General features: G+C 39.8%; 1 protein-coding gene across 1 annotated transcript in view; it reads right to left on the bottom strand.

The window, feature by feature from the left end:
- Positions 1 to 12362, bottom strand: part of oprm1 (opioid receptor, mu 1) — a 28553-nt gene extending 16191 nt beyond the window's left edge. Inside the window, exon 1 of the mRNA XM_061790640.1 lies at positions 11793 to 12362. Within this exon, the coding sequence (XP_061646624.1) occupies positions 11793 to 12052 (260 nt within the window). The 5' untranslated portion in view covers positions 12053 to 12362. The remainder of the gene's footprint in view (positions 1 to 11792) is intronic.
- Between the last annotated feature and the right edge of the window lie 4284 nt (positions 12363 to 16646).

Genomic DNA, 16646 nt, shown 5'->3' with positions numbered 1-16646 from the left:
AAAAATTCCACTTTTTTAAATCATGTTTTTAGTGAAGAAAAATACCGCTGTATTGTAGGAAAAAAAACTAATAAAATATGATTAAAAGGGAATGTATAAATTGTCCATAGGTATGAATGTGAGTGTAGACTTGACTGGCGACCAGTCCACGGTGTACCCTGCCTCTCGCCCGAAATCAGATGGAATAGGTTGCAACTTACCCTAACCCTAATGAGGACAACATGCACCACTGGATATTGTAATTGTTACAAAACACACAGTTGTCAGCCTTGTTTGCAATTACGTATTACATATAATGTTATGAGACACAAGCCAAAGATGTAGACGTTGGCCCTCAACACGTGGCGTGTTTCAGAGTTCTTGCAACAGTCATGATGAGCAGGCTGATATTTGAATGAGATGCATATGAGGCATGATGCAAATAAGAAAGAGGAGGACGTCACAGCTTCGTGTGGCGCTTTTAAAACGGTCTCCTGTTGTTTTTACTTTGTCGCCATCGGTCATGATTGTTATCCATTACACATAAACTCCAGCTGAAGATGATTAGAGTTGAAAAGAGGACGTTCTAAATTACGGAAACACGAGCCTAACGCATTTGAGACGGGTTCGAGAGAGATACATTGCAGATTTACAGTGGACCACACTGGTTGACTTGGAAACGTTTTGTTCCCATAGGAAATCATGTAAAATAAAATTTAAAAAATCATGTAAAATAACATTTTAAAAATCATGTAAAATAAAATTAAAAAAAAACAAAAATAATTTTAAAAAACGGTTGTTTAAACCCTCCTATTATGTTGTGGGTGAAATTGACCCATTTTAAAGTATAAAAATCTACAAGAATAATTTTTTTTTAAATGTGGGGTCCGGGGAGGATATGTTCTTCCCCAGCCAATATCAAAATGACTCCACACACATTGAGTTACATTGACCCACGTGAACAATTATATTGTTAACTTTCATGCAAGTGTTGAGGGGAGGGGGAGGGAAAGAAAAGAAAAACGTCACTGTAGAAAACAAAGCAAAAGTACAGTATTGCACTTTATTTAGTCATGTGTCAATAATAATAATAATAAAAATTTTGCAGCCTCCAAAACCATGGAAAGCATGCCAAAATTCATTTTCAAATGTCATACAAGCATTAAAAAATGGTAATATCACTTCATCAAGAAATTACAAAAGTATTCCACTTTCTTCAGTATTATCCTAAACTTCTGCAGCACTTTGAGGACCAAAAAAAAAACTCCCTTTGAAGCCTTCATAACTGTGACAAAACTGCCGTGATTAATTTTTAGCATTCTAAAAACTAAAATATAGTAAAATAAACCACCTTTTCACAGACAAATAACAGTGAGGGAGTGGACCTTTACCAAAAAAAAAAAAAAAAAAAAAAAAAAAACTCTCTTTGAAGCCTCCATAACCGCGACAAGCCTCCTGCAATCCATTCTTAACTGTCATTCGAGTGTTAAAAAAAAAGTTAATTACTGTATAGAAACTAAAACTAAAATACAGCCTTTGACAGGCACGTAAGGAGAGGGGATGACCTGTTTACCAAAAAACTTCCTTAGTAGCCTCCGCAATGGTTTTATCACGTTAAAAAATGTTAAGAAAAAGCTGGAGTATTGCACTTTTTCCAGTAACTTCCTGAAGTTTGGCAACACCTTGAGAAGCTTTCCAAAAAAAAAAAAAAGCCCTTTGAAGCCTCCAAAACCACAACAAGCCGTTACAAGCTGGTATTCATTCTTAACTGTTATGTACATTAAGTGTGGGGAAAAAAAAGTCAACATCCGTATAGTAATACTAAACTATAATCACCTTTTGACAGACATAATGGAGAGTGAGAGGACCTGTTTACAAAAAAAAAAACTCCCTTAGCAACTTGTTAACAAAAAACACTCCCTTAGTAGCCTCCATAATGTTGTTATCATACAAAAAAAAAAAAAAAAAAAGCTGAAGTATTCCACTTTCTCCAGTAATTTTCTGAGCTTGGGCAGCACCTTGAGGACCTTTACAAAAAAAAAAAAAAAAAAAAATCCCTTTGAAGCCTTCATAAATGCGACAAGCCTGCCACAATTCAGTCATTTCAACAAAGCCAAAGCATGCTTGAGCACAACAATTTGCAGCGGCGGGCCATTAATCTACTGGACTGGTGTTATGCAGCACACTAAACATCGTTTGTCATGGTAGTGTGAAAGTGTGCTGCTGCCGTTTTGATATTTTCTTGCCGCCGGTAACAACACTATCCATGCACCCGGAGGGGTTCTGGTGGATTGTGGAGGTCCACAGTCTGTGAACCATCTCTGTAGGTTTCCATTAAATTCAATATTTAGGAGCACAACTTCAAGGGATGCGTATTCCGTGCCAGTGCTGTTTTCCCGGTTCCGAAAGAATCTAATAAAAAAACTCAGCCGACGAGAAAGGGTCCCACATGCTGGTGCCTGATCACATTGTGAAAAGTTATTTGTCGTCGCATTAGCGCTAAGCTAGTGTCGTTTATCATGTTGATTGCATTCTGGCGGACAAGGCACTCATGCAATCATCGTCGTCTACCCACGCTCGCGTACAACAGTGGAACATGCTGGTCACCCTCTATTTTGTTCAGATTGCAAAATGTACCCCATAGCAATCAAAATGTGGCCATCATATAACGCAGGGGTCAGCAACCTTTCATACTCAAAGAGCCATTTCGACTGTCGCCCACAGGAAAGGTTGACCCGCTTTTGTTGTGTCCTTTGTGTCCGAGAATCACATTTAGCGACAGCATCCATCAACAAGTAAGGCATGGGACTATGCAGGGAGCTCAATATGCATTCATTAAATACTCAAGGTCAAACGCCACAATGTCTTTTAGCAAATGCCTGTATCTGCTGGCAGCCTCAATCTCAATTACTCCAGGCAAAAAACATACACTAGACCATCAAAAGTCAAAATGGAAAGAAAGAAGTACATTTATAGTTATATTTATATTTATGCATTTTGGCACCCAAAATAAAATTATTTAATAAAGTTATTATTAAATTGTCTGCAATACTGTTCTCTCTCTGCATGAAGGCCCTTGCCAAGGCAACAGGTGAAGCTTTTACTCTTAAGTAATGCTATATTTTAGCCTGGAAAAAGTACAATAATAATAATGGTAAATGAAGTAAAAAAGCATAATAAGTGAGGAGTAATTGCGTAATTGCGCATATAATAAGTCATGTAGTTAGTTAGTAACAAAAGAAAATATATTTTTTAATTACATCATAGCAAGAAACAAAAGCCCAAAAATGTAATTTTTATTTTTGAATGGAAAAGAAATGTGTTCAATTAAAAGCCCAAATAAGCATTTATGATTTAATAAATTGATATGAAAGAAAAAGGGGGATGAGCCCGCGTCAATTACCCACAAATTCTCAGCATTATAATTATAGTATTTTATCATTTTGTTTAATGTAGACACAAGAATAACAATAATGGACAAAACGGGCAAATCTCATAATATATATATATATATATATATATATATATATATATATATATATATATATATATATTACACACACACATACATACATAATGCAGTGTGAAGTGAATATAAAAAGTCGACACACCCCTGTTCATATGCAAGGCTTTTGTGATATGAGAGAAAAGACCAAGATAAATCATTTCTAAACTTTTCAAGAGAGAAAACAACTGAGAACATGTGGTTGCAGAAGTGTGCACACCCTCTTATATCTGGGACATGGCTGTGTTCAGAGCTAACCAATCACATTCAAACTCATGTTAAATGGGAGTTAGCACATACCATCCACATTTTAAAGTGCAGCTGTTCTAGTAGGCTTTCCTTGACCATTTTTTGCTTTGAAGGTTTTGTGCTAACACTGACTGCCTGTTCATAATTCCCTCCACCGGGACTAAGTGCCCAGTTTCATGCTGAAGATAAACAGCCCCAAAGCATGTTGCTGCCACCACCATGCTTCACTATAGGTATGACATTCTTTTGATGATGATGATGATGATGATGATGATGCTGATGATGTGCAGTGTTGTATTTGCTGCAAACATACCTGTTGGAATCATGGCTAAAAGGTTCAACCTTGCTTTCAGTGGACCATAACAAACTCTCCCAAACACTTGTGGGGAAATGTCTTATGGTACCACATATGAATATATTTTTCGATTACCTCCGTCATTATTCTGCAAGTTCATTTCTGACATTGATTGAAGCCGAGGCCTTATTATGAAGCGATCAAAGGAAACGTAGTTTTCCAGCATGATTACCCATGAATGACTAAAAAGCTGCCGACCATTTCAAAACGCTGCCCAACTCCGAGTGAATTATTGAAACTGCAGTAATCATCGTATTGAAAAAGCACCAGCTTTGTGTTGTTGTTGCGTTGAGCAATTTATCCCAATGGGTAAGAGAGTTTGCCCGCTTGTTGCCACGGTAACAAAGCAGACGTGCGGCCGTGCCCTGTTGAGGAGAAGAGTTGGAGGTTGCGCACCTTGACCGGCGAGACCTCACAAAATGATTTCACGATCAAGACGCACACACATATGTGCATGTCACAAATTAGCCTTATTACTCTCTCTTGTACACAGTCACACACACACACACACACGCATGTAATGGCCCCTGTACTGTAGAACCCCCTTTCCTGCCTTTATGCGTCTAAAAAAAAAAGCAGCAGGAGCAGTTACTGAGCCTCAGCAATTGCTGCAAGGAGAGAAAAGTGGGACAATATTTTTGTCATGTTATCAGATAAATATTGATTCGGAACTGCTCCAGATGCTCTACGTGGCCCAATTTTGTGCTGTCGTATTGCGCTTTAAGAAATTGTTAATGTTTTTTGAAATTGCGCCATGATAGTGGTATTAAGAGGTGCATTAGTTTGGTTCTCACTGAAGGCCCAGGAACAAAATGCTGGCAATTGTAACAATACAATGAGTGAAATATGTTTTTTTTTTCTTCTCACATTTGAATGAATGCCAAGCAGACTGCTAGCGTAATTAGCATGTAGCTGCCATGCATGAATGCTTCGGACATTTGATGACATTTCAAACTTGAAAAGTACCTGCACTCAACTATTGAATATATAACCCTATTTTATTACACATTTAACAAATGAGGTTATATTTCAGTCAGATGGAATCCCAGTAGCTAGAAACATATGGACAGCGGCAAGTGATACGCCAACTAACCCTTTTCACCGGAAATGCTCAGTGTTGTCATGCATATCGTCCATTCCCAAGATTCCTCTCTGCCGCATACGTCACTTGTTGCTAGGCAGAGGTCATAAGGCTCAATCGTAACAGCAACATAGGGAAAAACACACATTAAGAAATAACAACAAAAAGCAACACTTTAAGGTAAAGTAAACAAGCCATTTCACAAGTTAAATACTGATCTGTATTAAATATAAATAAGGATCAATCTCAATGCCTGTGGACGTTCAGTAGGTAATTAAAATGATTGATGATACCTGAGGGGGGAAAAACATCTATTTGCGCCATGTTATGTGTTGGGCATTTACACACATCCGTGGCATCAAAGAGGACATTTGAATATTCCATAATGTTGTGTCTGTTGATATTTATGTTGCGTAGACTAGACCAAGACTTTGAGTGCATCACTGCTTTACACTCAGCTCCACAATATTGTGTGTCCATGTTTACATGCTGTAGGCTTTAGACTCTAACATGATTGCTCCGCCATGTTTTGTGTTTCCATGTTTTAGTCTCTTGTGCTCTGAAATTTGATTGCTCCACAATGTTGCGTGTCCATGCGTATGTTCCGTAGACTTCGAGTCGGACTTATTATTGTTCCACAATGTTGTGTGTGTCCATGTTTTACTTTTGATCGCTTCACAATGTTGCGCCCATTTTAAAATGTTTCTTTTGTCTAAATATAAGTGCATTACTTTTTGTGTAAACTGAATTCGCTTTAGATCCTGCTCACGGTGGACACATAAACAACTTAATGGCACTTCCCATTACAGTTTTGGCAGCAATTTAGAACAACACGCCATCAGTTTGGATGTCTCCCAGACATCTGTGCTTTTGTTTACTGGCGGCTCTCAAGAGAAGCAATAAGTGACAGTGACTTTACTCCCACTGTGTGTTTGGAACTTTCAAACGGGATTATGAATGGAATACCCACGTGAAGGCACGCTGGACGACTGGTTAGAGCGTCTGCCTCACAGTTCTGAGGACCGGGGTTCAATCCCCGGGCCCCGCCTGTGTGGAGTTTGCATGTTCTCCCCGTCCCTGCGTGGGGTTTCTCCGGGCACTCCGGTTTCCTCCCATATCCGAAAAAAACATGCATGGTAGGTTCATTGAAGTCTCTAAATTGCCCCGAGGTGTGAATGTTAGTGCGAATGGTTGTTTGTCTGTATTTGCCCTGCGATTGGCTGGCAACCAGTCGAGGGTGTACCCCGCCTGCTGCCCGAAGATAGCTGGGATAGGCTCCAGCACTCCCGCGACCCTTGTGAGGATAAGCGGCTCGGAAAATGGATGGATGGATGGATGCCCACGTGAAAATCCTCATGGAAATGTGCTCATTTCGAAAAAGTAAGCCCCCTCTGCCTGGAAACTCTGCAGAGGGTGACATTTGTCTTGCCAGTCTGAGGGTTGCATGCATCCAGGTTTTAGACTCTGACATCATTGCACCACAATGTTGTGTCTATATTTGTGTTCTGTTGACTAGACTTAAAAACTAAGATGTGATCGTTCCACATTGTTCATATTTTTGCCTCAGACTTTCAAGGGTGATTGCGCCACAGTGTTGTATGTCCATGTTTATGTTCTATAGACTTAGTTTGACGTGATCACTCCATAGTGCTGCGTGCGTTCATGTTTTAGACTCAGTGATTTCTCCACAGTGTTGTGTCTATGTTCATGTTCTGTTAACTTAGAGTCTGACCTGTGATCACTCCACAATGTCGTGCGTGTCCCTGTATATGGCCTGAAGAATTCGTCTGACCTTATTGTTCCACAATGTTGTGTGCATAAATGTTTTAGTCTTAGACAATGACATGCTTGTTCCACAATGCTGTGTGTTTCCATATCTATGTTCTGCAGAATTAGGAGTACCACATGTTTTTTTCCACAAAGGTGTGCGTGTCCATTTTATTCGTCTTAGATTCCGACGTGATTGCCCCACGATGTTTGTGTTCTGTCGACTAGACTCTGACATGTGATCACTCCACAATACTGTGTGTGCCCATGTTTGTGGTCTGTAAACTAAAGCTCTGGCACAAGGTCATTCCACAATGTTGTGCACTTTCATGTTTTTGACTTTGCAACCTCACAGAGGGTGACATTTGTCTTGCCAGTGGGATACTTTTCATAATTCATAAACAACACGGAGGCTCAAATGTGAGTGTAACTCCAGCTTTTTTCTTTTCTTTTTACATACCGAGAGCTGAAGAGGGGTCTTAGGGGTGGAAGAAGTGATGTTGCACATACCCATTTTGCACGCCCTCGAAACGCTTTCCACTGTTTCCATGGTAACAAGAAGCCCCACTCCAAGCCAGCACTTCCCACTCAGCTGACTGCAACTGATTTTTTTATTTGTTTATTTACTCAACGCTTGCTAACGAGAAAGTTTGAGGACAGGCATGAGGGGAAGTAAGAGGGGACGTACAAGGAGATAAAGAGCGAGAGGCCACTCGTTACCCTTTATGGCCTTAAGGGTTGCCACGGGAACGTCTTACTCACCCACTTTCATCTCTATTTAATCTGGTCAGATTGCATCCCAGACCACCAGCGTAAAAGTGAGGATGCGCATTTTTTTTTCTTTTCTTTTAAATTCCCCAGGAAATGTCTACAATGCACCATTAGCTAAAAGGCTGTTAACACTGATTGTGGAAGTAAAGCAAGGAAATGTTGTCTCACATTAGTGCACATCCTTTACTTATCGAGAACTCTAATGGGTCAGGAACCTTGTTTGAGGACTAAAGCAGGTGTGTGCATCCACATTGACTGTATGCACTGTAGACTTAGATTTTGACATGTGATTGTTCCACAATGTTGTGTGCCCAGATTTATGCTCTGTAGATGTACATTTAGACTCTGACAAGTGATCACTTCACAATGTTGTGTCCATGTTTAGACTTGGAGTCTGATATGTGATCGCCCCACTATGTTGTGTACATCCAAGTATTAGACTTGGACTCTGACATGTAACCACTGCGCAATGTTGTGTGCGTCCATGTTGGGAAGACTTCACTAACGCTGGTGCTGCGCTTCCATGTTTACATTCTGTAGCTTTAAACTTGGACTCCATAACGTTATGAACATCCATGTTTTAGACTAATACTGTGATATATAGTCGCTCCACAATGTTGTGTGTGTCTATATTTTTCTGTAGACTACTCCTAGACCTTGATGTTCTGTCGACTTAGACCTTGTTAGGTACTGTAATCTCTCCACAATGTTGTGTGCATCCATGTTTAGACTTGGACTTAGTCTGATATGTGATCACCACACAATGTTGTGTGTGTCCATATTTTTCTGTAGGCGACACCTAGACCTTTATGTGCTCTAAATCACCGTCATGTGATTGCTGCACCATGTTTTATGCGTCTATGTTTCAACTTTTTCTTAGAGTCTGATACAGTATGTGATCACCCCACACTATACATCCAAGTATGAAACTTGGACACTGACATTTAATTGGTTCACAATGTTGTTTATGTCCATGTTTATGGTCTGTTGATGTAGACTGAGACTCGCTCTGGCGTGATTGCTCCACAATGTTATGTCTGCCCGTGTTTTAGACTTCCATTCGCTTCATAATTTGATGTGTCCATGTTTATGTTCTATAGAGACCTAAACCTGTATGTTCTGTCGACTTACAGTGGATTTAAAAAGTCTACACACCCCAGTTTAAATGCCAGGTTTTTGTGATTTAAAAATGAGACCAAGATAAATCATTCAACAACTTTTTTTTCCCACCATTAATGCAACCTATAACGTGCCCGATTCAATTGAATTATGTTGCACGGGCTGACTCCCATTTAACATGAGTTTGAATGTGATTGGTTAATTCCGAGCAAATCCACATCACCAGGTATAAGAAGGCGTGCACACATGTATAGCAACATTATCTCAGTTGTTTGTTTTTTTTACTTCTCCTCTCAAAAAGATGTTTTTTTTCATTTGAGTTGTACAGGTTATAGGGTACATACAGTATATGATAGAATTTTAAAATAATGATTTCTCTTGGTCTCATTTCTTTTTTTTACATGACAAAAACCTGGCATTTGAACAGGGGTGTGTAGACTTTTTATATCCACTGTAGCCTAGACTTAGACTTACATGTGATTGCACTGCACTGTTTGTTAACTAAAGTAAATTAAAATGGTGCTTCGTTATTAAAGTTCCCAATCAGAATAATGGGGTCGCTATCTCGCAGGCACAGGAATATCTCAATCAAGTCAGTTACTGTTGCTAAGCGCCACTGAGAATAATTGCTTGATTATGCATGTGGTTAATCATTGATGGAGGTCTACATGCGTTCTCTCGTGTTTCTAACTCTTCGCGTCCTTTATTTAGCTACGCGAATGGGGCGTCATGATCCAGAGCAAACAAACCAGCGAGATGTCTTAAGATAGCGTACGTACAAATGCCATACAGTATGTTTGCCCCCTGGCGCTGCATGAGTTTTACTTTTTTTGTTTCTTAATGCAAAGCTCAGAAAAGCAGGTGATAAATGAGGAAGGGGGACACTTAGGAGCTTTCGCTTCGCCATCACTCAAGCGTGTTGTGGGAACGCACTCAGGACCGCCCACCTGTCACCTGACGTCCGCCCAGCGGTCGTGAAATAAGCATTGATGCTGATTCCAACAGGCAGCCAAGTGTGTGTGCGTATGTGTGTGTTTCTGTGTGTGTGTGTGTGCAGACACGCATGCTGAAGTGTGTTTATGACAGCGGAAAAGCGGTCTGCTAACTTTATAGCCCAGCTAATGAACCCATAAACGTTAAAATGGCGTCCAATTGAGGTAATACAGTGGAACCTCAAAAGCAAACTGTATTGACATCGAAATAATCCGTTGCGCAATCTTACTTTAACTGTACAGGCGGTTAAAGAACATTTGAACATTCCTAATTATACTCCTATATTATACTCCTATATTATATTCCTAATTATAATTCCTAAAATACTTTAACCACTGCTAAAGGGGAAGTTGGCAGTTTTAAAAGATCCAAATGTAGCTTCACTTTACTAATACCGACTTTTAAACAAAGAGAAAGCTGACCAGCGTCAACAAAATAGCAGTACTAGCAAGACTACGCTAACATTATCACGCGGACGTTAGCCACGGCTGCTACATTAGCAGCGTGACATATATTACAATAATGCTAATATGTTTTTTTTCAGTTTGAAGTTTAGGTTGTTGGAATTTAAAATTAATTATTTAAAAAAAAAAAAAAATGCGATAAGCATACCTGTCGAGCAGAAATGTTGCCACTTCACATCACACCAGTTGTAAGCAAATGAGGATTGGCATTCTTTTTTTTCCCCCAGAGGTGTATACAATAGTTTAAAATAGTTTCAGCAAAGCTCCTGAAGCCGTAGTTGACAGGTCAGCACGAGGCTGCGTGGTGTGACAGTGACCGACTATGAGTGTGCTCACAAGTGCACGGCTAATTATTGACACCTCATCGGTCATGTCTTCTATTTCAAATAGGTTGTTCTTCCTCGGGTGCGATGGTTTCTAAATAATAATAATAATAAAATCGAAAAATGCAAACTCCTCCTTTATTACAGATAAAACAATATGTGATCACTGAGTAGACATCTAATGAGGCGGACTGAGGTCAGGAGCACAATAGCTGTCTTTCATTTGGAATAATTGTTGTAAACGTCAAGGAAAAGCAATAAAACAACAGTTTATTATGCTAACTGAACTGAGGTTTAGTGGTCTCATGTGAATAGGTGTTTCAAAAACAAGACAGAAAAAGACAAATTAAAAAAAACAACACTTTTGGTGAAAGCCTGTGTGCATTCATTTGCGGTAAGTGTAAAAAAAAAAAAAAGCTGAGGTGAAACATGACTAATTTTGCAAAAAACAAGCCACTAAAAAAGCCACAGAAAAAGCCAACCTTCAACTAATGTCATTTTTTTTAGAGTAAGTTTGACAAAAAAGAGCCAAACAGGGTAGTACTCGCTGAATTGCAATCCAGCAATGTACGCTGAGGTTTTTGCGTGATGTCGTCTTTGATTTTTGCAACAACAACAACAAAAAAGCCAAAGAAAAAGCCATACAAGTCAGTGACCCCTGGACTAAGAGTCAAGAGAGGTACAAATTTCAAATACACACACACACACACACACACAAAAGACAAAGAAAAAGCAAAACAGGGTGATGCTCGCTAAACTGAGGTCTTTTGAGATACATGTGCAAATAAGTGTTGCAAGAAAGCAACAAAAAAAAAAGAGAAAAACTGGTTAACGCTCACTGAACTGAAGTCTAGTGAGGTGTGCAAGGTCTCACGTGACGTCAAACTCGAAGGAAAAAGCTAACCGGGGTGACGTCTAGCGTGTGACGTCATACACACACGACTGACACACGATTTTCAGATGAATAAGCAATAGTACGAGCTTAGTTTTGCCTTGGCGGAGGTCTACCTGTCTAAGCTGCTCGAGCAAGTACAGAGAACCGACCACCCCCCCCAACCCCAAGCCCCCCATGCAGTGGGGAGAACGGCGAGAGGGTCCCCGTCCCATCGGCGCGCAACTCCCGGCGAGTTTTTACGCACAAGCGCCCGCTGACTCGACAGCAAACAAACAAAGAAGGCACGCGTACCTGACGATGATGTACATGACGAGCACGTTGCCCACAAGCCCCACCACGCACACGATGGAGTAGACCGCCGTGATGACGATGGCGATGATGACCGGGTTGGCGTCGCCGTAGTCCTGCTCGCCGCTCGGTGCGCGCTCCCCCTCGCACCCGCTGCCGTTGGAGCTCACGTTGCCTCGGCACAAGCCGCCGCTGTTGTTATACAAGGCGGCCATTTGGAGCCCGTAATCCGCGTCCGAGAGGTTGCCTGCGGCGCTCTCCATGGTTCTTAAACCAAAAACAAAACAAAACCAAAAAAAAAAAAGAAATAGAAAAGCGGCTGCGCTTGCAGGAGGTGGAAGACGGACCAAAGTAGAAGCTGCGAGGATGAGGACGAGGTTGAGTTTGAGTGAGGCGGGTACGGGACAGGAAAAAAAGAAAAAGATAGTGTACTTGGCCCCCTTTTTGCTTCCTCCCTCCCTTTCTTGACTCACCTTCCTCCCCTCCCATCCTCGGATTCACGCTCACCTTCTTCTTCGCACCATTCCGGTGCATCATCACCATTCTTTAACACAATTTCATCCTCTATTTGTTCCCCCCCCCCACGAAGAACCGCGTGTGATATGTATTTATTATAATTAATTATTATTTTTTTTAAAAATCTACATGAAGAAATCATACCGAATTGGACAAATATTTGCCGTTTTGCGTATACACGAATAAGAGGCACAAGAAAGCCAGAGCAAAAAGTAAAGCAGATTGACGCTCATTGAGCGGATCTGTCGCTGAACGAGCCACAAAAAGCCAAAGAAAAAGCAAAAACATGACGCTCGCTCAACTGAGGTCTCATGTGCATGAATAATGATCTCCTGTGACAAATTAGTGTTGCAAAAAGAAGCTAGAAAAATCCAAAGAAAAAGCCAAACATTTCGATGCTCACTGAACTAATGTCTTGTGACATACGCTGAAGTCTCACGTGACGTCCGTCATACACGGAGACGTGTTTTGCAATAAAAGCCAAAGAAAAAGCAAAATGAGTCGATGCCCGCTGAACCGAGGTCACAAAAAGCCAAAGAAAAACCAAAACGTTGATCGTTGACTGTCACTTCGCTGAACCGAAGTCTAGCCAGGTGCGCTAAGGTCTTGTGTGACGTCATGCACAAATAAGTTTCCCCCCAAAAGCAAAACAGGTTGATTCACTTATGCGTGTCAGAATCTGTCAAATGAAATTCAATCCAGATCAGATTCAGACTACACTTGGCGTCAATTTAGATTTCCCATTCAAAGGCTGTACCGTAAGTCTTTTTCCACAAACTGATGAGCAAAACAAACCAAATTGCATTTATAGATCATATATTTTGCGTTTCTCTGCAACTTTAAATGTTACATGAAAAATTCAACTCAACATGATCCGACACGGATTCATTTGTTAGTGCTTATGATGTAGAATCAAATCTACATCTGTCAGTACCTTGTAAAGCGAGTTGAAATGAGCGGGGGAATGCAGCCCGTTGTGTAATCCAATCGGGATCGATTTTAATCAAGATAATGTCCCTCCTTATCTCATTACAGGCCCGGAGAGTCCCAAAAGGGGTGAAGAGATCACTTATTAAATGTGCCAGAGGCATGTCTGCGGTAACACCGACAAGCGCCGCCAGTCCTCGGTGACATTGTCGCACGTTTGCGCTTGATGTAATCAACATAATCGGACAAACAAAACGGCAAATTTGATTGATTTTGGAGGGCTGAATCAATGGGACGGCATCGATTTGAATTGTCCCCGTTTGTCCCTCAGGAGGCTTTTCTTTAAAACAAGCTCCCTTTAATTACTATGCAACGATGCAACTGTACTTGATGGAGTGAATACTAATAAGGATGTAGTTGCTGTGGAATGCCTCTCAGGGTTTCAGTACAATTACAATTAAAGCAGTCGCAATATTATCAACAACAACAACAAAAAGTCAAAACATGAAGTACACTTGGACACTACCCAGACAGTCAAAGCAAAAATGCTCAAAATATTACAAACATATTTGTACAAATATTGGACAGAAAAATAATATGCAAATATTCAGGGGGGAAAAAAACCAAACATTTTAGTGGAAGAAATTCCTCAAAGAAAAACAAAGAAATGTTTGCTGAAAGACAAAAATCAAGTAAAAACGGGAGAAACGGAACACAATTCTTTGGCAAAACAAATGAGACAAATAATTAACAAATATATTGGAGGAAAATGTTTTTAAAAAGTAAACAAGTTTGACAGAAATATCAAAAAGACAAATTATAGCAGCATTATCATAATAAAACTGTACATATACGGCAATATATTTGCTCGAGAGTAAAATACAAAAATATTAAATGGAAAAATGCAATCATCTTAAAATATATGCTAATATAAATACATTACATACAATACAATACATAAATACAGTGGATATATATATACTGACAGATACAAACATGACAAAAATATCAGAAAAAAAATATTTCAATTGAGGTTTTGTGTCAGTGTCTAAAACAGAGAAATATCTGGATGAGGCAAAATATTCTTCAATTAAACCACAACAAAACTGAGATAATTGTTTTTGGCAATAAAGAAAAGAGAATTGCTCTTAGTAAATACCTGGAGTCACTCTCTTTAAAAACCAAAGACCAAGTCCGAAACCTTGGTGTTCTGATAGATTCCGACCTGACTTTCAACAGTCATATCAAATCAGTTACTAAAACTGCCTTCTACCATCTGAAGAACATATCCAGAGTGAAGGCTTGCATGTGTCAAGCAGACCAGGAGAAGCTCGTCCATGCTTTTATCTCAAGTAGACTTGACTATTGTAATGGTCTTCTGACTGGACTCCGTAAAAAGAGCATTAAACAGCTGCAGCTCATTCAGAGTGCTGCAACTCGGGTTCTGACCAGAACAAAGAGGTCAGAGCATATTACTCCATTTCTAAAGTCTTTACACTGGCTTCCAGTCAGCTTTAGAATAGATTTTAAAGTTCTGCTACTGGTCTATAAATTACTAAACGGTTTAGGTCCTGAATACATGAATGAAATGCTAATGGAATATAATAAACCTAGTAGGGCTCTGAGATTGACAGATTCACGTCAAATAGTGGAGCACAGAGTCCCAAGCAAGCATGGTGAAGCTGCATTTAGCTATTATGCTGCACACAAATGGAATAAGTTGCTAACATAAGTGACATCAGCCCCAAGTGTGCAGGTTCTTAAGTCTAGGTTAAAAACTCTTCTTTTTTCCCATGCTTTTTAGAGGATTTCCACTTTTAAATGATATTTCTTGCACTGTATGCTGTTTTAATTGTATTTTTATTTTGTATTTTTTTTCCATTTGTTTTAAATGTTTGTAAGCTGATTTTTTTTCTTTGTTTTTAAATGCTTTCAATCATGTAAAGCACATTGAGTTACCTTGTGTATGAAATGCGCTATATAAATACATTTGCTTTGCTTTGCTTTTCTTTAAAACCAAGGTACGTGCCCAACCTTGATTTCTGGCTTACCGCTACACCCAAAATTTCTCATTGGCCTTGCAAAGTTTTTTACAAAGTAGCTAAAAAGTAAACCATAAGTTCTTAGTTGGATATTTTTTTCATAGGCACTCCAGTCCCATTGAACAAGAACAGATGACTTTTTCATTGCTATGGATTTGTACATTTCTTTTGAAAAACTACCTTGACTTGTGGGATTTCGAAGTAATAAATTGCTTTCGGAAGATAGCCTCTTGATTTATCGGAGCCCGGCACTCGCCGCGAGTGAGAGAGGGCCCACTTAGCGGGACGGATGAACTCCTGTCCTGTCGAGGCTTGATTATTTTTGGACAGATTTAGAGGTTTTAATCAGAGAGAAGGGTTTATTACGACAGGGCACAGCGCAGACCGTCACCGCGGGGTATACGGTACACGTATTTATGATGAACTATATTCATTATGAATAGCTTTCTCATTTTAGGGCAAAAGGAGCAAACAAAGAAATGTAATTTGAATCAAGTGGAGTCATTCCATCCCATTGGGGGGGAAAAGGCTTCATCTCATTGCCATGGTGACGACTTTCATAGTAGCAACACAGGCTGTGTGTGTGTGTGTGTGTGTGTGTGAGTCATGTAGCACAGTGCCTGTTAACCCTTTCCTATAGCCACTCCTTGTTCTTTTGCCGGTAAACTATAATTAACTTCATTGTCCACCTGATAAGAAATCATTATCAAGAGTAAATGAATCCAGTCTGAGTGTGAGAACACCACTTAAGGTTAATTGGCTGATTGGCGTGTTCCCTTCAATGAGAGTATAATGTTAAAATATTAGGTGGGAAAAAAAGATACAATTACCATAATATTAGTGCAACTTTCCGTCAGCCCGTGTATGGCATTTTGCATAATATGTTAACATTGAGCTAGCGGACAAGCTGAATTCTCTTTTGTTTTTGTTTTTTGGTGTCAGTTTTACAGTAAACTTCAACTGGGAGTGACGAATAAACAACTTCAAGCAAGTAAACTTTGCCTCTTTTTAGGAGAACTGTTAGAGCGAGTCTTTGTTTTGTTTCCTGAAAGTGATGTTATATGATAGTGGCCCATTTAAAAAAAAATGTTTTATTAACTTTGAGTGTAAATGTGTTGAAAGCATATTGGAGGGGCAACACTATTTTCAAAATGTCTTTTAAAATGGTCTCTATAACTGGGGATTTTCACCTACAGTAACACAGGTGTGTCTGAAACAAACCCTGCTGGAAAAATGGGGCTTCACTGTAGATGCCTCCCCCCTCTGCAGTTAAGTTGATAAGCACCTCCGAGCCACAATATGGAGAAATTCTGTACCCTGTGTCAGATGGTCACACATACATATAAGGTATCAGTTTAGGCAAAACTTTCTT

This window comes from Phyllopteryx taeniolatus, chromosome 11 (genome assembly GCF_024500385.1).
Source record: "Phyllopteryx taeniolatus isolate TA_2022b chromosome 11, UOR_Ptae_1.2, whole genome shotgun sequence".
Taxonomy (NCBI): domain Eukaryota; kingdom Metazoa; phylum Chordata; class Actinopteri; order Syngnathiformes; family Syngnathidae; genus Phyllopteryx; species Phyllopteryx taeniolatus.
The sequence above is the reverse complement of the archived record's forward strand: the minus strand, read 5'-3'. Positions and strand labels throughout refer to the sequence as shown.